This window comes from Ahaetulla prasina, chromosome 1 (assembly GCF_028640845.1).
Source record: "Ahaetulla prasina isolate Xishuangbanna chromosome 1, ASM2864084v1, whole genome shotgun sequence".
Lineage (NCBI taxonomy): Eukaryota > Metazoa > Chordata > Lepidosauria > Squamata > Colubridae > Ahaetulla > Ahaetulla prasina.
In genome coordinates this window covers 172,129,681-172,157,157 of record NC_080539.1, presented here as the reverse complement: position 1 = coordinate 172,157,157, position 27,477 = coordinate 172,129,681, and the positions used below count along the sequence as shown (strand labels likewise).

At 35.9% G+C, this 27,477-nt stretch overlaps 1 protein-coding gene across 1 annotated transcript in view; it reads right to left on the bottom strand.

Annotated features, from left to right (window-relative positions):
• Positions 1–27,477, bottom strand: part of MACROD2 (mono-ADP ribosylhydrolase 2) — a 1,239,845-nt gene that overhangs the window by 993,867 nt on the left and 218,501 nt on the right. The window contains exon 4 of the mRNA XM_058180509.1: positions 10,928–11,044. Within this exon, the coding sequence (XP_058036492.1) occupies positions 10,928–11,044 (117 nt within the window). The remainder of the gene's footprint in view (positions 1–10,927; positions 11,045–27,477) is intronic.

Genomic DNA, 27,477 nt, shown 5'->3' with positions numbered 1-27,477 from the left:
TGACTGGGTGGGCGTAGCTATGTGACTGGGAGATCAAAAGACAGAAACTCACTACCAATGTCCTGCTAGAGCAGGTTTGTACTAGATGACCTCCAAGTCCCTTCCATCCCTGGATTATCTTCTGAAGCTGCATCTAGTGCCAGGTTTGTAGTCCTTCCTTCCTCTCCTTTTTCCTCCTTCCCTCCTTCTTTCTTTCTTTCTTCCTCTCTCTCTCTCTCTCTCTCTCTCTCTCTCTCCCTCCCTCTCTCTCTCTCTCAAACGAACCTCCCACCCCCACCCTGTTTTTTTGCCTACACCCCCCATTTTTTGCCTAGCAGGCTTCAGCTTTTTTACCTTTTAAAAAATGCTTTTAAAAGTTAAAAAAAAAGCCTCTGACGATCAGGCATCTCAGCTGGGATCGTCAGAGCTTTGTTTTAACCCTTTAAAAGCATTTTTTTACAACATGTTTAGCTGAAGAGGTTGTTAAAAATGCTTTTAAAATTAAAAAAAAAAGGCTCTGATGATCGCGTGGCTCAACTGGGCATGGGGGTTGGGGTGGGCAGAGAGCAGGGATTTTTGCTACCGGTTCTCTGAACCATCTGCCACCATTGCTACCGGATCAGCCGATTTGGTCTGAACCAGGAGCATTTCACCCATGGCCCAAACTACTGAGCCAGTTGGTATAGTGGTCAAAGCATCAGACTTCTAGTGCCACCTGAGACACAATGCTAGCTATGGCAAAGCACTTACTAAAAACATTGCCAAAAAAACCGGAGGGTAGTTACCAAGACTCCAGACTGATTCAAAAACACCAAAAAAACCCAAACAAACCCTAGTCCAAAACATGTTATTTGACTCTGGCTTCTAAGATTAAAGAATATTCATTTTCTTTTTACATGCTGTTTTGCTTTGGTATTTCAGGAAAAGTAATATGAGGTATCAGTTCGCTTTGCTTTACTGTACTCGCAGACTGCTAATTCTACCCTGTCTCCATGCTCTTTTTTTGTTTACATTTATATCCCGCCCTTCTCCGAAGACTCAGGGCGGCTTACAGTGTATAAGGCAATAGTCTCATTCTATTTGTATATTTTTACAAAGTCAACTTATTGCCCCCCACCCAACAATCTGGGTCCTCATTTTACCTACCTTATAAAGGATGGAAGGCTGAGTCTTTTTCTGTATTCTGAGCCCTTTTTCTGTATTCCTCATATTTTGGGAGACAATTTATGGTCATAACTAGACTACTTCAGCATGTAATGCAAGTGACATGCTTTAATCAAATAGTGAATGGGAAAATACATAATTATTCCCTAGGTGGAATAATAGAGTTGAGATCTATTTTAAAAATCTGATATTTGTTTATTATCCTGAATATTCATTTTCTTCATTTTTCTTTTTCTTTTTTCTCAGAGGTGCAATGGTTCAGTGGTTTAAAACACAGTGGAGAAGATAAATACACTGGCAGTTCAAGTCCTATCACCGCATGGCAGAGTGAGCTCCCATCACTAGCCCCAGCTCCTGCCAACCTAGCAGTTTCAAAGCATGTAAATGCAAGTAGATAAACATGCATCACTTCATGGGAAGGTAACAGCATTCCATGTTTCACCATATGCTTTGAGCTGCAGCATATCACGCTAGAGGCATGACCATGGAACTGTGTTCGGACAGCGCTAACTCAATGGTTTAAAGAAATAGAGATGAGCACGGCCCCCTAAAGTCAGCTATGATTAGTAGAGTAAAATCCGCAGAGACTCCTTTCCCTTTTTTTTCTGGCTCACTTCCTCTTTTTTGAAACATCATAATTCAATTTTTTAAACAATCCCACATATTTCAAAAAACATTGAATTCCTCTTTGTACACCTGGATGCCCAAGGTTTAATCTTTGGCTTAACTATAAAACTCCTGCCTGCCAGTCACAATGGATGATGCTGGACTAGATGAGAAAATGAAAGGCAGTTTTATATTTTTCTGTGACTGCTGAGTAACCTTTTGACAAACTGTATTCTGCACATTTAGGTAGTTGTAGTTTTTGAATACAATCCTACTCCAAAATGATTCCCAGCAGTTTACCACATCCACATCAAAATACCCCCAAAAAGACATATATTACATTGAATAGAATAGAATAGAATAGAATAGAATTTTATTGGCCAAGTGTGATTGGACACACAAGGAATTTGTCTTGGTGCATATGCTCTCAGTGTACATAAAAGAAAAGATACGTTCATCAAGGTACAACATTTACAACACAATTGATGATCAATATATCAATATAAATCATAAGGATTGCCAGCAACAAGTTATAGTCATACAGTCATAAGTGGAAAGAGATTGGTGATGGGACACTTACTGATAAAATTATCACCCCATTCCAGGGTCTGAAGTCCAAGCAACAACTACACTTTAAAAGCTCTATGGAAGATCAGCAAAGAGGGTGCTTCCAAGGTACCTACAGTGCAGCAATGAGCTAAAAACATATACAGAAAGGCCCAACCCTAAATCACAGAGTCTTCTTGACAGATGTTGTCAGCAAGACCCAAATATTAATATCATCTGAATGTGATCTTGGTTTTCACCTGTTTACTGGGCTGGCATTCTAAATCTTCAGTGTGGCATATAGAAAGGCTGCTCGACACAGTCTTAGATTTACTCCTTTATCCTTCTGATGGTAATAATATTCCAGTGCCAATGCAGAGGCACAGGTGCATTTCCCTTCAGGTGACACTTATTGGCTACAACCACCTTGTTGCTCTTGCACTGATAAGAAAGCAAAGTATCAGCTGCCTAAGGACACCAACTTTGATTTATACCTTTGCATATAAATTAAGTTTTAAGTCATGTTCTCGTTAAATATTTACAGAAGAGAAGCTCTAAAGGAAAAGATATATATTCCAGAAAAACTGACACCCCTTAGTGACATTAATTCAATAAGTCTTTTCAATAGAAACTGATGATAGAGATGGAAGCTGTCCAGTATCCTTATGGATCGCATTGTTCATATTCTCGCCCTTGGGATATTTCAGTAAACCATTCGGAGCATCTTTATAGCTGCAAATCAAGTCTCTTTAAAATTTCAACCCATTTCAGTAAGGGGAAGCAATCAGTGCCTTCTCTCTCAAAAGAAGTGTTTATGCACAGTATTGATTGGGTAAGAATAATAATGAACACTATAAAACGATCATTCTCATATATTATCTGAGGAACTCATAAGAGATACCCTTGTAAGAAAGTGTTATCCCAATAACAGAATTGAAAAGCTGAGTCTAGGAATTACTAAAATAGCAGCTAACACCTCTTAAGTGACTTCCAAGTGGGAGATCTGAACTGCTAACTTCCTCAGTTACGTGTCATATTCAGTTGTTAATTTTAAAAAAGTTTAACCATATAAAATCAGCTGAACAATGTATGCTTTTTCGTAAAGAGGTGGAGGGTCACATAGACAGGCATACAAACATATACATGCACCCAAAACAGATAGCTCTGTGTGTGTGTGTGTGTGTGTGTGTGTGTGTGTGTGTGTGTGTGATGTACATGCAAATGAATATCATATATAACTCCAACATTAGCAAGTGACTATATAGCAGTGTCTCCTTGAGAAAAATACTTTCATGATTTTATATTAAAAGAAAAGCATGCATAATTAAAAATACTTTACTGTCCCATTAAATGTACTGAATATATGTACTATCATTTTATTCAATTATAATATTCTAAGTAATCCAAAACAAACTTTTTAAAAAACTTGTCTTTTACTAATGGCTTCAAATCTAATTTTTAAAATAAAACCAGATTATTATGCATACACAACAGACTGCTTCCTAATCTCTGAAGAAAACTTTAATTAACCAGTTTGTTTATTTCCACTGTGAATGATGCCAATATAGCTTCTAAGTACTTGCATTACATCACAAATTACCTTGGAGAGCATAGTTACATTATCACACTGGATTGATCTACATTAAGTTTATCAGAAATGTAAGTTTATATCCAAACAATATTTCCTAAAGGGCAGAGGCTACATTAATACATTTCCATAGTGTGCAATTTATTTCTCTACTTTAAAACAAATTCATGCTGTACTTCAAATGCAGGTTTTCCCAGGATGACTAAAATCACAAAAATCTAAAATAATTAAAATATATACTAAAATGCAGTGATTAAAATACAGGGTCAAAATCAAGTCAAGCAGGGGCCATATAGAAAGTTTAAGAACAGCAATGTGTTTAAAACTTAATGGATTAATTTATTAAAATGCATGGAAGAATAAGTATTCCTTTGCCTAATGTATAAAAAAAAAAAGAATAAAACCAGAGCCGGGCATACAGTACTTGGAGAGCATTCCAGATAGGGGCTACCATTGAAAAGGCCTGTTTCTGGATAGATGCTTACTACACCTCATCATGAAAGAGTATAGTGAATGAATGACTTACATAGTGATAAGCTTAAAAACAAGATTAAGGAGTGGACTACCATAGCAATTGTATCTAAATAATACTATAAATGGTGCACCATCTATAGAGAGATGAGGGAGGGACGGGGAGAGAGGAGACATCTCTTCTCAAGGGTGCTGAATACCACTCAGATAAATCATTCACTAAGAGCATCTCTCTCTTGTCTAACTTAAGCTTCTTTTTCTTCACCCTTAGTCAGCTCATTAACATGGCCAGGAACTGATTCAGCATTTCCACTGTCTTGCTGTATCTAAAGGAAAGAAGGACAGAGACAGAGCTACATATGGATGATATTTCACTTTGAATCGCCAAATGCCCTCTCTGAATAGCTTTGCATAGATGTTAAACAAAACGGGGAAAAGTAGATACCTGAATATAATCTCAGTATCTTTCTATGTGAACAACCCACCAAAGAGAAAAGAAGCCCTCTGATACAACCTTCAAGAAATAACCTGATCAGAACCACCACAAAATTGTTCCGTCTATCCTCAGCACAGATAATCTTCCAGATGGATGAAATGATGAATGGAATCAGGGCTGTCTTAACAGCATTATGAGCCCCGGGCAAAGCAGTGTCCTGGGGCCCCTACGACAACTACATACAGGAATAAAAATGTAAATGGTCAATAAAATTAAACATATATTTATTTTATTGGCACCTCCAACAAAGTTGGTGTTGAAACATTAAAAACATGCTGTGTAGCAGCAACTACGGTAATCAATATGATAAACATTTGAACAATACACGAGGCTTGAAATACAAAATAATACTCAGTAAGCCATACAGTTGCTGTATTTATATGATACATAGTGCATTGAAGGGTTAACATACACCATTAGTATGGGGCCCCTATGCTTGTGGGGCCCACGGGCAAGTGCCCATCCAGCCCATGTGTTAAGACAGCCCTGAATGAAATCACAAGCTTCTTAAGAGTCCATGAAAATTAACATGATTGTTCAATGGGGGGGGGACTATAGCATGATCAAGGCAATTCCAGAACCAAAACCAGGACTAAAATTGATTGGCAAAGGTCTAAAAAATCAATTTTATCCAAGGTGTCTAGTTCTGATAAGCCATCACTTCCTTGAGCAGTTTCCCCAGGAGAAGATCCTGGCTACAAGCGTATAATTGTTCAAATCTTTTGTGTCCAAATGTTCATTTAAAGAAAACGATCGTCTTCTGTATCTCAGATGAATAGATGGCCTAATTTATTACATCCAGCAAGCCATGATGTGTAAGAATAGATCAAAATAACATTAGCAGCATTAAATTCCTACTGTGATCATGAATCTTTAAGAAATGTTCTTAAGTTTGGTTTAGGAGTTTATTCCATTAAATAAAGAAGACAAAGAAAACATAGTCTTATTCAATAAATCTTGACAATAATCAAAGTAATCCTGTACTTTGAGGTCCCAAGTACATATTAGGGAGTTTGGAGAAGAAAAGAAGAGAATCAGTTCTCAATGCTTTTGCTTAATTTTAGATTAATATTATGTTATAGTCTATCTCAGATGAAATTAAACTAAAAATATAACTACCTACAAGAAAGGGATGGGACCAGAAAAGCTCCTTTATATTCTAAATTCTTTTTGGTAAAATTGTTAAGGAGGCACAAGCAACTTTAATAGATTAAATTCATAAAGACAAGTAGAGCAGGATATCTGGAAAGCATCATGATTATGAGAGACTAAGATCTGATCCTAATCAATCAATCTCTCACGGAAATTTATTATTTTTTTCCCATGGACTTTCAAAGGACTATCTTTCTCAGGAGTGGAATAGTCTTCTACAAGTCTACAATTTCTTTGAAACTAAAAGTACAAAAGATGATGGCTTTCAATTATCCTATGACTTTACTGGAAATTTGTGCATATATAATTCAGGGATTGTTAATTTGTGTGGCTGAGCTGATTATGATTTTAATTTTATAAAAATTTTAAAAAAATTAAGTGCGGATAGATCAAAACCAGAACAGAGTGGATTTATAGATGAACTGGAACAAACTCAAAATAAATTGATCCTATCTTCTCTATTGACAATCTTTCCTTAGGATGCTCAACTAGTTTATATTCCCATCAGTTATCTCCTAGCCAATGGACTTCAATATATTATTTTGATCTTTAAAATTGGATTAATTCCTTCTTTATCAATCCCTGTACACCAAGATCATTAGAATATTTACATCATTCCACTGAAGAAAATTCTGAAATCCAGTTCTAAGATAATAATAATAATAATAATAATAATAATAATAATAATAATAATAATAATAATAATAATATAACAACATACATAATTATTATTTATAAAGAACAAAAGTGCATGTTAATTGATCACTAGCCACATATACCCCAACTGTTTATTATGTTTCTGAACTTCTTAGCCACAGCAGATCTCAAATCCCATCCTGACAAAGATTCTGGAGCAGTCATGTAGTCTCTCAAAAGAAGGGCCTCAGACCTCAGATTCACTTGTACAGCCACCCAGTTAGTGTAAACAGCAGCACATCAAATACGAAAAGTCTCAGTAACTTTGGGAAGAAAACTGTAATAAAACAAGCTCCATAGTTAGTAGGCTTTGCTGTCAGAACACATAAATTAGGGTATGACAGTGATGGTGTTGTAACCTTCATCATAAAGGTCTCTGTTACAGAGCAACTTATTGCCAGAAAAATGTGTACTATGTGCAACCTTGTATACTTGACTATTTGTGTGCTTCGAATCTTAATGCCTGACAGATCTCTTATATATTGGCTCCTTTTTACGTGCACCCTGGCTTCTGCTCTCTTGCTCTCACCCAATGGAACTTAATCTAATATTTCTGTAACATCACATACTGCTTTGATATTGATTTAGTGGCTACTATTTCATGAATATCTCCTTGAATTCCAGATGGATTGGTTCAATATCTAGTTGTAGCCCATGAGAGGACAGCTACCTATTTTTTTATAGCTTATACAATAAGATGTAGCAAAATGCCAAAAGATTTAAAAATTATATAGAAAAGAAGGCCCCAGCAAATTTGTAGATTTGATCAGGCAGCAAATGACATTATCTAATGCAGACCAAGGGACCATTATGACAGATCATAAAAGTAAACCATTGGAATCCTAATAGATTATCCTTCTAACCATCCTGGACTATGCCCAACCAATCTGTCTTATTTCCATAGAACTAATGTCCACAGGATGACAAATGATGACAGGTACATGACAGTGTTACGTGTCATAAATGCTGTGACTTACATACTGTATCAGATATTGTGACCAAATATGTAATAGTGCCATTTGTGTAATAACATCACTTTTATGTTACAGTTTGCTGTGCCTGCCTGATGAGTATGAGAACATCCACAGAACAAAAAAGGACTGGGTCAGAATGTGATTTCATTTAAAAAAGGAAATTTTGATTATAAAAATGACAGGCTATGGTCACCAACTAGACCAGAAACAAATTGAAAGTAACAATTAATTTTTGCCAAATGTTTGCCAAATTTTCTCACTTAAAAATTCTGGGTAAATAATGCTTCCACCTGCTACATATACAATCCTGATATTACCTTCAGATGTCCTTCATTTATTATTCCGCAATCAACCTGTTGTTGGTGCATCATTGCTTGTTTTCTGTCTGCTCACCAATTTCTTTCTAGTACTCAAAAATCAGGTGACTCCAGATTACTACTAATAATAATACTACATGGAAATCTTTCCCTTCTTCTGCCACCCAAATCATCTCTTTTTAGGAAAGGCAGGGTTAAATCCCTCAAAAACTATAGAAGCAAGAGTTTGGTTGTCCTTAGTCTATCTTTCTTGATAGATCTAGTTAAGAAAGAAAAATTGGACTCTGTTCTATTTTTTAAGACTTTGGGGAAAGCAATATCTGGTCATTCCTGACTAAAAAACTGATTGAGGCTCCACACAATCTCTAGTAATAATCTTCAGGCCTTGTTTTTATCCAGTTGTGTACTTGACTTCTTCTCCCCTCCTGTTTTAATGTTTAGCCATTCTATCCACTTCATTGAACAGACATGAGAAACCATTACTTTAGCTCTGCAGAGTCCCATACCTATTCCGCTTCCAAAGAAGGGAAAATCCATGAGTTTTTTACTCCTCTTCCAAAATATTTTCTGTCCTACAAAGCCATTTCACCAATGAAGAATAGATAACAGAATATACAGCCTTGCTCCCTTTCCTTCGCCCCAATCTCTTTCCTTTTGTATTCCATTTTTACTATCTTATTATAGATCATTATTAGCTGCTCTGGGAGCTTTTTATTTTAGAGAATACGTCAAAGAAATATGTGTAATGCCTAAAATTAATGGTTTCTTAAATAAAAGATGCAGGGCTTTGTGTATGCCCCTAGCTTATGCATCCCTATTTATATGACAGGCAACATAATTCAGATTCTCTGCAGGAGACCAGAGAAGGGATGAGATGTTGGGTAAGAGAAAAGACTATTGCAGACTAATTTCACAAAGCAATCTCCTTTTCTGGATGGGAAATAAGAGTTTATTGTCCCAACGAGCCTGGGTTTTGAAGGTCCTGAGGGTTTCTTTTCCTAAGTGAATTAAACTGCAAAAGGGTGCTAAGCTTGAGAAAAGCTAAAATATAAGAAAGTTTTCCACTTTAGTAGGAAGGCCAAGAATATTTTTATATTAAGATCTATAAGATGCCTATAATTTACCTATGTGAGCTGCTTCGTGGCAGGAAGATAGCATGATTTGCCTCTTACTGGCACTTCCCATCACTTCTCAGCTTTGAGCTGTAGTTCCATTCCTTGGAAGAGGTTTCTGCTTATACACAAAAGCCTCCTCCTCCACCTATTGGGACAATTCAAAGTGAAATGGAGCAACACAATCTCCTTTTGGTGAGAAGTTGGGGACATGCATTCTTTCATGAAGCAGCTTTGTAAGGAATGGGATTATATAACTTTTTTTTTAATTGAAGCACAGCATCTTTTAAACTTTTGCACAGATTAAGATACAATATTTATTCAATTGTACCATGGGCCTTTTCCTGGACTGAAATTGATTTACAGACCACCTGGAGTACTGAATAGATCAGATTTAATTTTGATTAAATGTTTGTCACATTTAATACATATAAATGTATTAAATTTTGATTAAAAGCTTAGAACAGAAATTTGCAACCTCTGGAACACAACAGCACACCTCACAATTTTGAACTGTATAGAAATGACCCTGAATGTCTAAATCATACAGCAAGTTTTACACTATAAAATACAGCCTACATTCTAACAACTGTTATTATGCAGCCAAGTTGCATATTACTATTTCAGTGTTTACTTTCCCAAGAATGGTTCCACTATTATGTAACATGGGAAAGAAGATAACCATCTCTTCATTTACATATATTAGGACTGTTGTCAGTTCAAGGTTTTGAAGTGAGAAAAACGTATTCTAATATTGAAAGCAGTAATGCTTAGGTGTGACAAAGTCCTCAAAGTATTTGCCAAACAATCTACACCCAAGAGCTGAAACAACATAAATCACTTTAATCTTTTTCACTTAAACTGAATTTGCTCCCAAGGAATCTGTATCAGGTCAGAAGACGTGCATCTCTCTATTGCTCTGTCCTCAGCCCAGCGGGATTCAATCACAGGAACTTTTGCATTCAGAAAGAATGACCACATCAATAAAGGCTTTATTTAAAGGCAGAATGAGAAGCTGACACACAGTAGTACATAAGACATCAATGGGGAGGGAAAAAAAAACCTCCACAAATACTAAAGAATATAAGACACTAACAAAAATTTAATAAGAACAAAGAAAGACCTTATGCTACTTCTTCCAGTCACGACAGCAGGCAGATGCCTTCGAACTCAGCAAATATACAGTATCATCTTGGATCTTTCTGAACAACTTATAAAGATTACAAAGCGGAATTGATCACACCTGTTTCAATGACCTCCTCTCATTTGATTTGGCCAAGGCCAAACAGAATAATGCTTCAACTACATTAGCCAAAGAGGAGGCCATCTAAAGATTAAGAAGCATTGAAGATGAGAAACACCAATCTACATAGGTGTTCTGTAATAAGGACAGGCTAAAATAGAATATAACCTTTCAGTAACTAAAATAAATCCTTGATTAATTCTGTGTGACATTACGTGGGAATATAAAGTTTTATGCACCATACATCTTCTGGTGAAACCACCGTCACTACAGCCATGAAGTCAAAATTAAAATGTTTATTCTCTTAAAATGCTAGAAGACTTATTCCTAGGCAGAAATTAGTGACCCATCCTACTTCCCAAAGTAAGCAGGATGCATCCAATTATTTAGCAAAAAATAAGCTTTTAAAATATCTCCATTTTCCAAATAACAAAAGTCATCATAAACCACACTTAATTTTGCTAATTTCATTAATGCTTCATTAATTAGTTTGTTGAAAATTCAATATAAATATATAGATGTAAATATAGATATATAATTTCACCTGATTCTTTTTTTTTTAAAGTATGAAATGCTTACTCACATTTTGCTGGTAGGTCATAACCACAAGTGATTTTGGCTTGTCCAGTTTCACAACCGCTCAGACTGCGACATTCAGCAACTAGACAAGGACCAGCAGCTCTATGTATACATCCATCCACTAAACAAAAGAAAACATTTTTCATTTAAACAAACTTTTTCACTGCTTTCACAAGAATGAGACAGAGCAAAATCAGCTTCCAACAACTGTAATAATAATGAGATGCGCTTCTAAATCCAAGCCTGTTTGGGGAAAGACAGGAAAAATGTTTAATTTGAGAGTTTTCTTTCATTTACTTATTCTGAAAAGAGGAAAAAAAGCTTTGCCTTTTGTTTGAAGTTCTGACAAAATTGTAGCCAAAATTCTACCAGGATCTATCTGTTACGGATTAATGCAATAGGAACAACTTTCTGATGTAAAGATATTCGTTTGGGCCAGGGGAAGAATGGTTGACCAATCTAAGACTTTTTCTCCTGTTCAAGAAAGGGGAAAAGAGAAAACCTTTCAAATTTCATTTTAAAAGCGGTACATCCTTGATAACAGTAAAAGTTGATAGAGAATCCCAAATATGGTCCAAAATGCATACAATGTACCCCAAGACAGACTTGCAAGGTATGGATACATACATGCCCAGAAAGATACTGATAATGTATACCCCCCTAAAAAAAAACCCCACTCACATTACATTTTTGTCATGTTAATGTGACTGGTTATTAACATATCTAGCTACCAAGTGAAAAGAAAATTGTGTTTGTTATTAAAAACCCAGTCTGAAGATTAAAGTTTGATTCAATATTACTTTGTGGATCTACCTAATCCCTTTGGGTTAGTGGGTAGAATATTAAATGTTTGAATTAAATAAATAAAAACATTCCTCTAAATTACCTGATACTTGCCGCATCATGAAATCTTTTATATAAAATAATGTGACTGCCACATTATCTCTTTATTCCTGTAATATTCTAAACATTTAATGATTTAAATTATAACATTTTCAACTGAAGTATCAACCAAAAGTTATTGGAAAATTCCTAGTGCTCACTGTCATTGAAAGAAACAGCAGAAGGGAAGAGAAATTTAACCTATTAGTAAGAAATAGGAGAAATATTTTCCCCAATTAGAAATGCAATATCAATTAAAATAAATATCTAAAACCAATAAAAATAACTGCAAATATTGCTAGTCACTACACTAATGGCAGCGTTACAATTTATTAGAAAAATACTGTAGTCACCATATGTTCTTTTCATATGTTGAAATTAAAGAAAGGGACAAACAAGTAGTAGAATATGGTGTGATCCAAATTTAATCTCTAATAATATGAATATTTACATAAACAAAGGAAATCACAATCTATCTTGTGGACACTCACATTGAGTTTGTAATTCTGAGCTGCTACATCCATCCAATAAATCTGTTTCAGACTGGAACCACGTAACAGAGTTGAGGCTAATTGGTTTGCTCCTTTTATCCCCTTAAATCTTGCATTTCCAATAGCATATTGAGACAAGAAGATACTGAGACTGATCTCTTTGGACAAAAGTCCTTTTAAAAAATTGGAGTCAAATCATGACATTTCTATTTCAATCTTTATAAGGTAAGGCAAGTACCATTTTCCCATACAACAAGGATTTCCAACCAGTTGACTTAATTAACTGTAGCCTTCCATTCATTTAAAAATAATTGTTTTGGACCTCTGTAAAATTGACATTTCCTTTTCATACTACCGGTAACCTTATGACCAGTGAAATAGCTAAATTAATGACATATGTGTTTGATCTGGTCTAGATATAGGAACCAAGTAGGAATGTGTAAATAAAACTGGAAATTATCTATAGCAGGGGTGTCAAACTCATGTTGTCACGGTGGCATCACGTGATGTATTGGGACTTTTTTCCCCTTTGTTAAACAGGGCACGGGCATGGCCAGTCCGTGACACAGCTGGCCCATGGGCTGCGAGTTTGGCAGCCCTGATATATAGTAACCCTAACTCTGTAGTAATTTTCTGACCATTTTTACCACAAATATTGTGAATGCTAGTTTTTCTTCCTTTAAGAATTCAGCCCAAAAAAAAAAAAAAAGCCAGATGAATGTAGAAATATTAATAAGATTAGAAAAAAGAATTCTGTTGATTCTGTAAAGTGCCTTGTATTATAAGTAACCAACATTTTTTAACTTCACTCAAAGGAGTGTATGATATGAAATAGCATAAAGCTAGAATTCACATTCCCACATTTAAATAGCAGCAAAGTCAAGTCACAGTCAGGTTTCTCATTACTGCAAGTTATTCAGAAGATTATTATTTCTTCTTATAAGTTTTCTGTTGCTCCAATTAAATGAAAGGATTACAACATGCATAGTACAACATGCCACTTTACAATACGTAAAGTTAAGAAATTCTTGTATTAAACCAATGCTTCTATATATCACTGTTACTGAGCTGAGGTAGAAGGAACGTTTTTTCTTATTTTTCTCTCTCTCTTTTATTAACTTTGGGATGAATGTACAGTTTACAAAATTATGTCCCCTGGGCAATGGTGAAATCCAATTTTTTTTTACTACCGGTTCTGTGGGTGTGGCTTGGTGGGCGTGGCAGGGGAAGAATACTGCAAAATCTCCATTCTCACCCCACTCCAGGGGAATGATACTGCAAAATCCCCATTTCCTCCCCACTCCTGGGGGAAGGATATTGCAAAATCTCCATTCCCACCCCAGTGGTATTTGCCTGAACTACTGAACTACTCAAAATTTCTGCTACCGGTTCTCCAGAACCAGTCAGAACCTGCTGGATTTCACCCCTGCCCCTGGGCCACAAACTGTCAGAGGCAACCAAATAACAAACATTATAATAAAATTGCAAGAATGCATTAAAATCACAATAATATTATAAATAATTATAAGCAGCTTGTTCTCATGGCATATTCAAGGCTTACATACAAAGCCCTTTTCACAGATGTTGAAACTGGCCAAGGAAAACACAACCAACTCATATTATATAAACTGCCTTTTACTAACTTCTGTAAGTGTACTCTTTTCTGGCTGAATCTTGATTGGTGAAGGTTAGCTAAGAGCCAAGCTATTCTTGATTCCAAACACTGATTCAGCATCCAGGGTTAATATGTAGGTTGACAATATCAAATCTCCCTAAGTAGTTGTCTCTGATTGTTAAAGGATAAAAAGAAGAACATTGCCCTTCAAGTAACTACTGTGGAATTATCATTTATATACCTCTGGTGAAAAAAACCAAGTTGAATTATTAACTCCATAGTCTTAGAAACCTCCAGTATTAAATTGATTCAGGTGACACTTACTGGGTCAAGTGCTAGAAATAACCTTTCTTGCTATAGGACAAAACTTGAAGGTCTTGTGAAAAAGGTGTTTGCCCCCAAAATTATAACATGAGTCATCAAATATTTCACATTCAGTGGGGAGCATTTATCATGTACTATGAGTATGAATGTTTAAACAAAGGGAACAATGCTTCTATTGTAGACTCACAGTTTAGTAAATACTGGGCTAGAATTTCTGGAAGGACCTGAGAAATACTTGATGGGATAAAAAAGGACATTACTGGATAGCTTAAAACAGCATTTCAAATGTAAAATCAGATTTTAATGTTGACCATGCACATGTAAACTATGGTCCATCAATCTGTATATAATAATCTACACAAACAAAATCCTCATCTTCTGTAAGAAAATAGTGTGTTATTCTTTTCTATGTAATTCTGTCAAGCATATTATCAATGATTTCACCATACATATGCAAAACATAGTTTTGACACTTCATACTTTTTCTAAAGTTATACTATCTCAAAAGAAAAAAAGAGAATATTTTTAAAAACTTAATAAATTTTCTAGTTGCACAAATTCTACACCACCGGAAGGCTGTCTCTAATTCCAACATCACTCAAAAGTTGCAAAATTGAGAAGTTGTCACGTTTTTATTAGCATGGATACGTGTCCAAGGTAAATCAAGTTCCTCTAAAATTGAAAGACAGTACAGAGTGCAAGATGACAATACACATGGTAAAGACAAATGTATATCTCAATTTGCAACACCGTGCTAACAAAAGATTAAAAACCTAGGGGAAAATCACATTATTAGTGAAATATAATAAATAATCAAGAAATCTCCATAATGAGGTGGATAACATGGCTAAGTCTTATTTATATGCTTCAGAATTGCCTCTGATCACAATTCCCAAACATTTGTGTATGATTTCCTGCTGTGATTTCTAAAATAAACATTTCTGTAAGATTTCCTGATGTGATTTCTAAGATGAGAAGCATACGAAAATTATAATGTGAGCCAAAATGTAGTGGTCTGCACAATGCTGGACACTTCTAGGTTTGCCCACATTGCACTTCTGGTAGGCAACCTGCAGTGGCTCCCAGTTTTCTTCCAGGTGAACTTTAAGGTGCTAGCTATCATCTTGAAAGTCGTACATACCATGTGACCAGGTTGTATACTGGACCACCAATCACAGAGATGATCTACCTGTCCTACCAGATCAGATAGGATAAGCACACTCCAGGTTCTTTCCCTGAAAATGTCCAGTGGGACCTCGAAGACATGCCTTTTCCATTTATTTATTTTTATTTATTTATTTATTTGTTCAAACTTTTATACCGCCCTATCTCCCTAGGAACTCAGGGCGGTTTACAGCCATATAAAAATATAAATATATACAAAATAAAACAATAAATTAAAAAACTTATTACACAAGGCCGAATATTAAAATAGGAATATAAACAATAAAACCCCATTAAAATCAGATTTAAAATTTAAACCTTTAAAAATTTAAAAAATTCTAGTCCAGTCCTGCGCAAATAAATAGATGTGTCTTAAGCTCGTGGCGGAAGGTTCGAAGGAAGTTGACGAAGTCCTGGGGGAAGCTCATTCCAGAGGGTGGGAGCCCCCACAGAGGCGGCCCTTCCCCTGGGTGTCACCAGTCGGCACTGCCTAGCCGACGGCACCCTGAGGAGTCCCTCCCTATGAGAGCGCACGGGTCGGTGAGAGGCAATCGGTGGCAGCAGACGGTCCCGTAAGTAGCCCGGCCCTATGCCATGGAGCGCTTTGAAGATCATTACCAAAACCTTGAAGCGCACCCGGAAAACCACAGGCAGCCAGTGCAGTCTGCGCAGGAGAGGTGTTACGTGGGAGCCACAAGGGGCTCCCTCTATCACCCGCACAGCCGCATTCTGAACTACCTGGAGTCTCAGGGTGCTCCTCAAGGGGAGCCCCATGTAGAGAGCATTGCAGTAATCCAGACGAGATGTCACGAGGGCGTGAGTGACCGTGCATAGGGCATCCCGGTCTAGAAAGGGGCGCAACTGGTGGACCAGGTGGACCTGGTAAAAGGCTCTCCTGGAGACGGCCGTCAAATGGTCTTCAAAAGACAGCCGTCCATCCAGGAGAACGCCCAAGTTGCGCACCCTCTCCATTGGGGCCAGTGATTCGCCCCCAACAGTCAGCCGCAGCTGCAGCTGACTGTACCGGGATGCCGGCATCCACAGCCACTCTGTCTTGGAGGGATTGAGCCTGTTTCTCCCCATCCATGGCTTCCCTCTGCCCTGTGGAACACCCTCCAGCAAAAGCAGGGCCCACTTTCTGAGCTTTCCAGAAAGGCATTCTGACTTTTCATCCAGGTGCTGGAGCCAAGTGGGGTGGAGGCACTGGTTATGTTTGGTCATGTTTTACAGTTTTATGTTTTTTTAATAGTTTAGCATTTTTATTATTCTTTGAGCTGCTGTTAGCAGTATTTTAAAATGGCAGCCACACATATATTTTAAATAAATAAACTACCTAGCAGCTTAAAATGTATTAATGAGAAGCATCATTGAAACTAATTAAACATTTCATCGCCATGATTAAAAGTGTTGTTAATTGTGGTGGAACATATGGTAACTAAATTTGAATGTTAGCCTTGAATTCTGGGACCAACTTACTTAAAATTATAGTGCTTATATAATTTCAAAACAAAATATTAATTATCCTCTGTCACAGATAATAGGATATTCTGTTGCTTACATAATTTATTATTTTATCATTTACATGGCACATTGATTATGTCACACAGCAAGCATTTATATATAATATAAATATAGGACTGTGGTTTCTTCTTTTACTGATGATGCTCATCTTGCAGATATTGGTGTGAGAAGATGGACTTCTTACAGGATTTACTCTTTCAGAAACAGTTTCAAAAATTAGATTCAGTTTAGGCTGCTGGTAGATGCCCATTAAATCATCGTGACCCATTAGCACTGCTTTTAATCAAGTCTATATATGATATGCAATCCTCTCATGTTAATTAAAACATCCCAGTTCCTAAAAAAGAAAGCTTCCTGGTGTTGTGTTTACCTACATAAAGAAACCAAAGAGCAGAATACATTACTATAAAACAAATTTACACTGAAATATTGTTTTCCATTTATGCCCAAATTGTAAGATAATTCTTGAACTACATTATAGAAATTATAATTAGTATCAGTATATGTAGAGTACAGACATGGATTACAAATGCAGTTTGTATGGGACATATACTATATTTTGCTGCCATTGTTCAATGTTCATTTCAATGACTTCTAAAATAACTTCTGCAACATACCACTGAATGGATGGAAGGGACTGGAGCGGATCAAGTTGAAAGTTAGCGGGAAACCGAAGTGTCGTGGCGAGACTGGCTGGAAAATACCAGGCTCTGACAAGCCTGGAGAAATCTAGTCAGACAAACCGCTGTTGGGGGATCTTCAGACTGGAACTGTCTTGTAGGGACGGTGAAGTAGGAGAGGCATCTTAGATGACTAAGAGGAACAGGCAAGTTCCTCGGAAAGTCAGAGAAAACTCTTTGATCTGGTGGCGGGAGCGGCAGCCATTGCGACCATCATGAAGCTGGGGCAATCTGAATAAGAATTGTGCAGGAATGGAGTTTTGGATGCAGTAATTGGTACTGGGTGAGTGATTGGCCAACTCACAGATAATAAACAAACAATTGGAAATTTTTAAAAGGAGTCCCGGCGTGGAAATAGCAGATAATTAGTGTTAATGGAGGGAGAAGAATAAAGCAGAAGTAAAAATCCTAAAGTCCAAAATGGAGTTTGATATTTAAAATTGGATTTGGAGAGATTAAAAGTATTACAAGAAAAAGAAACTCAAAAGAAAATATTTTTGGAAAAGGATTGGATATAAACTTTAAGAAAAATTTTGAACCTTAAAGGAAGAATAAAGAAAAACTTACAATAGAAAAGCCCTGTAAAGGATATTTCAATTGGATTTTAATTGGAGTGTAAACTTTGAATTTGGAATATATAAAAATTAAGAAGAGAAAGAAGGAATTGGAAAAATATTTGATAAGTGGATTTAACACACAAATTGGATATTTGTTAAGTTGCTGATTAAAAGAAATATATATATATATTATTGTAAAAGGGAAGGATGAAAGGATGAAATGAAGTGTATGTAAGAAGCAAAAAAGAAGAAATATACTGTTTAATGTAAAATGGAGAAGTAGGTGAAATGTGAAAGATATAACGGGATATATGTTTTACTGTCTGAGGATGCATGGAATTGGAGAGAATTATGTGGATGGTAAAAAATATATTTTAAATATAGAAAAGAACAAAGAAATTAATTGAAATCACGAAAATTGAAAAGAAGTAAAAAAAGGAAGAAGTATACTGTTTAAGAAAAATAGTCCAGCAGATGAAATGTGAAAGATAGAATGGTTTATAGGTGAAAACAATTGAAAGTGAGATGTAAAATGGAACAAAATTGAAATGTTAGTAAATGATATATCCTAATGAAAGAAAACAATAATTATTGAACTGGGAATAAGAATTTAAAGAAAACAAGAGATGGAAGGTTGTATTAATGAAAAGGCTGTAAGGTAAAAATGGAATAAGATGAAAGACAATTTTAATAATTAAAACATATGAGGGGAATTCTGAGAAATATACCCAATAAATGGGAAAATCAGGGTTGTCTGGACACCATAGTGGAAAATATTGGAAAGAAAATGAATACAGCAATAGAGAGACATAAGAAGGAGGAGTGAGATGGAAGAAAGGGAGAAGGAGAGAGAGGGAAAGAAGAAAGGGAAGAGGAGAGGAGAGAAAGAAAGGGAGGGGAAATAAGGGTAGGAGAGAAGGTTAGATAGGGAGGAAGAATGGAGGAGGGGAGAAAGGAAGGGGAAGTAGAGGAGTAGGAGAGACGAAAGTAAAAAAAATGTTTTTTTAAAAAAGTTGAAAGTTAGCAATGAGAAGTTCCCAGCCTAGCTCTGATATTAAACCTGTCAGAAACTGAGAATCTAATTTTATTATGCTTTAAAAACACATATAGATTTTTTTTTATAGCTTTGTAAGTTTTCAGGAAGCCTAGCCTAGATTTGCAGCATTGAATTTACTAGATTCTTTCATGCTACTAAATTTTTTATTGCCAGGAAGGGGAACTAAGATTTCCCTCCTAAAATTACATAATATCTATGTAAATTGTGGGAGATATGGAATCATTTGGGTTTTTTAAAAATATGGAAGAGGGAAGAAAGGAATGATGAATTCTATCCTCGAAAGAAAAGATTGACCTATTCCTTAGAATAGGTCAGCCTATTCTCCAAAGCACCTGAAGGCAGGACAAAAAGCAAGGAAGGAACCAACCTAGAACTAAGGAGAAATTTTCTGACAGAAAAATTAATCAGTGGAACGACTTGCCTCTAGAAGTTGTAATTGCTCCAACACTGAAGGTTTTTAAGAAGATATTGGACAACCATTTGTATGAAATTGTATAGGTTTCCAGCTTCAGCAGGGGGTTGGACTAGAAGACCTCTGAGGTCCCTTCCAACTCTGTTAGTCTGTTATTCTGAATTTCTAAGGGAATTGACATTTTATTCATTATTTCAATATCTATAATGAAGATGCACATATAGTGAATACTCAATGTTCTTTGTTATAGTAACACAAACATGCATACAAAGAGAGATTAGGATGTATGATTATGATGCCGTTAGGCATTTAGTCCAGATTTTATAATCTTTAATCCTTATTGTGAGGCTGATTGGGTCAGTATATGTATTTGTATCCTAATGTATCCTTATTAGGCAACTGTTTTGGTTAGTGAGAGATTCCATAATTTATAATTGAGCTTGAAAGGACTATAACCAAGTATATTTTATAATACATCAGAAATACCTGAAACTCAGTCTGAAGCCCTGGTTGTGCGGTGGTTAAAGTGCAGCATTGCAGGCAAACTTACATCCTGGAGTTCAATCCTGAAGGGCTCAAGGTTTCCTCAAGGCCTTCCATCATTCTGAGGTCAGTAAAATGAGGACCCAGATTGTTGGGGGCAATATGAAAAAAATGCTACTGTCAGGTCCCAGGTATTTCTACAGGAACACTGGCATTTTGGTGGGAAGGAATGGAGTGATCTGTATACGTAGTTTCTGTTTCTGTTTTCTGCGTTACTGTGCTAATCTCTATATAAAGTTTCTGTTCCTGTTTCTTGCATTATTGTGTTAATCTCTATATGAAATTTCTGTTTCTGTTTCCCTGCAATGATGTAGTGTGGTGGGGTTTGGTTAGCATTGCTTTAAATAGCTGGTTTTAAGTGAGAATCTTCACTTCTTCCCTAGTTTATTATTATTATTTTTATTATTTATTAAATTTTTATACCGCCCTTCTCCCGAAGGACTCAGGACGGTGTACAGCCAGAGTAAAATACAAAATATATACAATTAAAACGGATTTAAAATATAAAATTACTAAATGGCTCAGAATTAAAATGAATTTAAAATTTAAAATACTACTAAAACCCAATTTAAAATCAATCCATTTATGCCAGTCCCGCTTGGATGAATAAATATGTTTTTAGCTCACGACGGAAGGTCCGAAGATCAGGCACTTAACGTAGACCAGGGGGGAGTTCATTCCAGAGCGTTGATGCTCCCACAGAGAAGGCCCTATTCCTGGGGGCCGCCAGCCGACATTGTTTGGCGGACGGCACCCTGAGGAGACCCTCTCTATGAGAGCGTACGGGTCGGTTACGGGTCGGTTATCACAATCCTTTCAATAAAAGTTCCTTTTGGAACAACTGCAGTTTCAAGAGTCCTGCTTTCTTGGTAATATTGGAGAGGCAAGATCTTATACTTACATTGTAAACTGCCCAGAGAGTGTTGTAAAGCACTATGGGTCAGTATATAATCCTAAAATGCTATTGCTATTACTGTAGCACAAAATGGAACAAAGAAGGCATCTGTAAAGCGGACTCAATAGGCAGAAAGTAAAATTCTCCAATACTTATCAATCCATCATGTCACCATTTTGCCACCTATTGCTTCCAGAATCAGAGCCTAACTGGGTTTAATATGGCTCAAGACACCCTGGTTCTGCAACCATATTCTTGCCTCTCAATTTGCCAAACATCATTTATATAGACATACCCAACACATGGTATGGGCTAAACAGGTGGTTGTGTCCAATAGTGCCTAGTCTTCAAAGGAGATCTAGCAGCAGACAGAATATCACCCACACCCTTGATTCTGTGTATTCAAAGGTGGCAGCAAGGAGAAAGAAATTTGAGATTCAGTCAAGCAATATTAGAATTTACCCAGACTCAGGATATGTGTTGATACTTAAAGTATCTATGGTCAGTGCAGAGACCAATACTAATATACACCAGGGTTAACCACATAGGATAGATGTACATGGAAGATAATCAATTTGAACACCTACTTTTTTTGTATCCCAGGCTTTAATCTTTTCAAAGAGTCTAATTCTTAACAAAGAATATGGATTGATAGCAGTTTCAACAACCTGCTTTTGCACTTGTTATACATTTATGATTCTCTCTTCTGCCTCCATCTTATGGCTTATTAGATTACCATGGATTCTAAGAGAATAGTTTCAAGAGCTGCTACTGAAATTGATGGTCTGGACCTCCTGGACCTCTTACTCTGAAAGGCCTCTACAGCCAGGTCAGTCATAAACTCTGTTCAAAATAGCTGTTTACTCTTTCTGGAAATGCAGGATGATTGATTCTTTTTTTCCCCAGTGGGGGAAAAAATGTAATTGATTATAATCAGTTTGTGCAATCTTCTTGTATAAACCTAGCATACAATGTACTGCTTATTCTCCTTTGATCTGCAATTTGAATCATTTCATGAATTTTCAGTTCTTTTTTTTTAAAAAAAAGTTTTTTATTTTGAACACATTAAAACAAAAGACAAACATACAACATTTATATACATATCACTGTTTCTTATCAGCTATTCAAAGCGGTCCTTTCTTACTATTTTTACATATTTTAATTCTATCTTATTCTACTTTTATTTATCTATTATTCTTTATTTCATCTACATTTTACCCTGTTGTTTGATTTTCTTATCTTTCCTATTTTCCAACCATTCATACCATCTACCAGACCTTATAATTTTCAGTTCTGATCTTGACTGCATTATTTTGAATAATTTACTCTTGAGTAGCCAAAATCAAGCCTTTAGTTTCTTTTCTAATACTCTGGTTTTGGTTTTTATTTTTATCCACTTTTCTCCTATCTTTTGTAGAAATCGTCTATGTAATGCTTTTCTTTGTTGGCATTCTGTTCCTGGTTTTAATTACATTATTCGTGTTTTGTTTCATGTACCGTCATGCTTGCTTGTGACTGTTTTTTACATAATCTCTGTGGAAGATGGGTGGTTAAGAAGTGTGAAAAACAAACAAGCAAACAAACAAACAATAATCAGCGAATGCATGTTTTTCTTCTTCAACAATTTGTTTGACTTGAAGTAAACCTCTGCTCCATTTCTGTAGGGTATGTATAATCTATCAACATCACTACAGGGTTGCAACGCATAGTGAATAGTCATCTGTTTTCATTTTTTTTTTAATCCAAACTGTCCAGTTTAGCTTGTGTTCAGTTAATCACTCCAGCAGAGTATTGTACCACAGGTGTTTCCACCATTCAATTTTGATTTTAGCAATTTTTTTGCTCTTTGGATTTATTCTTTATTAATCACATTTTTAACTTGTCTACGGTTGATTATCTAACTGTAAAATGCCCAGATACTTGTAAACTTCATCCTGTTGGCTCCTATTGTTTTGGCCATTCAGCATTTCAATTCCATTATTATTTGTGACTCCATTATTCTCTCTATATATATTTGTGATGGATAAACACTTTTCCTCCAATAGTTCTGCAGCTGCTGGCTTGATTGCTCAGCCAACGGTCTTGAGTATAGTAGCCCCTTTTTCACCAAATGTCCAAGAACTCCAGCACCTAGTGCAGTCCTTGTTGACCCCAGCAACAAACAACCCAGTATTAATTTCTATAATTTATGTCTCACCATATTATTATGGGAGAAACAGTCTTTGATTTCTCTGATGAGATCTGTCCAATATGGTTAAAACTCTGACGTATCTTTTACCTTCCTCAGATCATACAAGCTTCATAACTACATCAAGGAAACTGCCTCAATCTGGGCCAAAGTAGTCATTGTGTTTGTTGTTGTCATTGTTGTTGTGATTACAATGATGCTTAGGAATATATCTACATTTATATAGATACAAACATACATACACCTGCATACACATGGACACATTCTTCTCTTTCTACATGGAGCCTGCAAGGTTATTTTAAATAACTTGGTTTACCATTCCTCATATGATACATTGTACATTTTGCTTGCTTAATTATGCTGTCATCTTCTATGAGGCCAATGCCATTATGCTCAGCATCTTTTGTTAGCAAAATTGCCTTTGGTACTGTTAATGTAATGCAATGCTTTGGATTAATTTGCAATTCTCAGGATTTTTTTCCTAGTAATAAATGTATCAGTGTTCTATATTATTAAATTGTCCAATGTCTTCTATACTATTTTAACAATTAAATTTTGAAAAGCTGCTAGGAGTTTCAGTACATAGCTACTGGGTAAGTAATCCATGACCAGGCATCATAATCTTTTATTCTGTACTTTGAAAAGATATTGCCTGTGGCTTTTTTGTAGGCGGTCTTTGACAAATTTAAATGCTGTACTCATTGTTTTAATATACCTCAAGCAGAATCCCCTTAGCACATTATTGTGTTCTTGCATCTTCTCTAAAGCAATTACTTTCAGAATGATAAAATGAATAGTTTGCTTCCTAGTTAGTGCACTGAATGCTATTGATCATGTTACTCCTTTAATTCTTTCTCCTTACATAAATGCATGTATAAATGTATTACACAGAAAAAGCAAAGTGTTATGTGCATAGAAATGTCAGGGTCTCAGCCAACTAAATACTCATCCCTTTACAAGCCTATTTTCAAGATAGTGTAAATATAGATATTCATTTCTTTTGTTTACCTTATTCCGTGAGTATTCATGAAGCAAAATTGGGTTCTTATAACAGATGGACAGGAAGGAGAGCAAAAACAAAAGTAGGGGGAAAAACAGAATATTCTATAAATGTGTAATCCTCTCACCTTGAATTGTAAATAGCTGGATCTTCCAGTGAAAACTAGAATGGTCTAGTAGTCCTATCTGAAGATGGCAATATTTACAATGACATTTTACTCTATATTTATTTATGAATATAAATCACTTAATTTGATTTAAATTATAAATTTGGACTGGTTTAATATAGATTTGACACCAGTTATGTTTTCTCTAAAAAATGTTTTAGAGAACTATCCTCATTGAGGAAGATAGTATTTTGGATGAGACCAGAACTAGCTGGATGTCACAGAGAAAAATAAAGTACAGAAGATGTTCTGCTTTGGAGGAACAAGCTGCGATATAGCTTCATTGGTTTTCATTGGAGGACTATTTCTTGATTTACATCATTTAGAAAACAAAAACATTTTTTATCGAATGTGTTAGGAGTTTTCTCTATTCATTTGCTAGATTTATAATTTTCCTTTTCATCCTACAAACACAAATTTTGCCACAGATGTGGGTCTCCATCCCTCATCCCATATTAACCAATACATGCATTAAGATTAACTAGAGATTAACTTTGCTTATGGTTCAAGTCATAGTACAGGGGCCAGCTATAGTTTATAGCTGAAATTCCAGTTTTTAGGAAATTGTCAGGAAATATAAAATCTTCTGCCAGGATTTTAATTGTTAATTTATTTTATGCATTTGTTTTTTATCAGGATTTTAATGTACTAACGGTTATTTCAGCTTAATTTGAATATTCTTACTCTTGAATGCCATGTTGAATGTTGCATGGATAGAAAGTCAGGGTATCATCAACAAAAAATAAAATATAGCCATTAGGTAATTGTAACTGCTATTTCCTACTTGTTGCCCAATATTCCTCAACAGATTTGAGCCCTTTAAAATGCTCTTCATGCCGTATAAGGGGAGATTTCAATGAATAGTTGAGCAGAGTGGATTACTAAGGACCTTACTCTATAGTTGGTTCACAATAGCTGGTTCTTACCAACAGGAGTTCAACACATAACACATAATCCAGTTTCACTTAAAGTTATAAAGTGTACACTTTTACAGTTACAGCAAAAAGCACTGTAAAACAATAACTCAAGCTACAAAGAAGATCACCAAGGAAGTTTTTTACCTCAGACAAAAGGCAAAACTGACTTGAATGAATTTAGAAAATCAACAAAACAAATGACTGATTATCGCGTACTGACATATGTTATCTAAGGTAAAGATTTTAGCAGCTGACATAGGTTTCCACTTTTCCAATCTAACATTTCTGGTCTAGCCTGATCATTGACTCTTTCAAAAAGGTTGATGCTTCTCCTCTCTCTTTTATTAATTAATAATTAATTAAGAGTCAAACTCTAATTAAAACAACAAGCTAAGATAGGCAACGTTGAGCAAGCAAATCATTAGCTGAATTTTCCTATTTCCTTGTTTCTCACCAACTGAACTTATCAAATGTATCTGATAATATGAGGATGTAAATATAATTTCTAATTAATACAGTTGTATTCATAGTATCATATCAGATGTGAGTAAAATCAATTCAGTGGAAAAATGCTTAAAATGTGAGTCTTGCTTTAAAATGAATTCTTTAACAGTTCTATCTGAACTCATAAAGAAGTGCAGGTGTTTACCAGCAACTAACTTTATGTAATTGAGCATTCAAATAATGTCTCATCATCTAACTATCAATAGCATCTTGGTGTTTATTTCATTAAAAGAAAAACCCAAAGAGAATGCTAACAGACCAACCAATTTAATTAGAAAAGTAACCATCATGAAAACAGGTGTTAAAAAGCAGTTGGTGATAAGAGACATAAAAGCTTCAATGTTATGCTAGAAAACCCCTGGCCTGTTTCACACATAATGCTAACATATGATTCAATATTCACAAACCACTGAAAGCCCAAACAAAGACTAAGTCTTTAGTGTTTGGTTCCCATATTCTATTAATTTCTAGTCACTAGCTAAACAAGACAACTTCACACTATGAGCTTTATATTTGGAATTTTAAACTGATTTTTAAAATATAGAATTTTTAGTTTTAACATTACAAGCCAAAAATAAAGGGCAACAAATATGAATGGTGGTTTATATCCTGGTAATTAGAGAACAAAGAAATAGAGGAGTGAACACAAAAAACCAAAGTTTTATTAGATTACAATTTCTTTTACATGGGTTTTATGTGACTCAGATTTCTGTTGTATAATACTGACAAAGGTAAATTACAAATGAAGCTACATATTAGTGTGTGCAACATGGTACATTTTATTATGTCCTCGTTGATTCATTTTTCAATATAATCAATATAATCAACCTCAGGATATCTGAAAAAGACAAAATTACTTCCTTTTCCCCATACAACAAATGTAAGTAAATCCATTTTTGTTGACTGTACAAAAAATGAAAATAAAATTTACACATTAAGATGTTGTTGACACAACTGTTTCACATTGTTCCCCTGGCATTCAGCCCATGAGAATTATACAACAGTTACAACGGACACAATCGACATACGAACTGCTTCATTTCTTGTCTTAATTATTTTATTAAATACAAATGGAAAATGTTTTCATAATGTCAGGAAATATTAACTATGTTTCTGATTTACATTCTAAAATGAAGTCTTCCCAGCCGCCTTGAGAGAGGCGGTGGTGAGGCCCCTCCTTAAGAAGCCTTCCCTGGACCCAGCTATTTTGGCTAATTATCGTCCAGTCTCCAATCTTCGCTTTCTGGCGAAGGTTGTAGAGAGTGTGGTGGCTTGGCAACTCCCCCAGTACCTAGAGGAAACTGTTTATCTAGACCTGTGCCAGTCCGGCTTCAGGCCTGGGTATAGCACAGAGACGGCTTTGGTCGCGTTGGTTGATGATCACTGGAGGGCACAGGACAGAGGTTGTTCCTCTGTTCTTGTCCTGTTAGATCTATCAGCAGCGTCCAATACCATCGACCATGGTATCCTGCTGCGGCGGTTGGAGGGCTTGGGGGTGGGAGGCACCGTTTTACGGTGGTTCTCCTCCTACCTCCCCGACCGCTCGCAGACGGTGTTGACAGGGGGGCAGAGATCGACCCCTAGGTAACTCACTTGTGGGGTGCCGCAGGGGTCGATTCTCTCGCCCCTGTTGTTCAA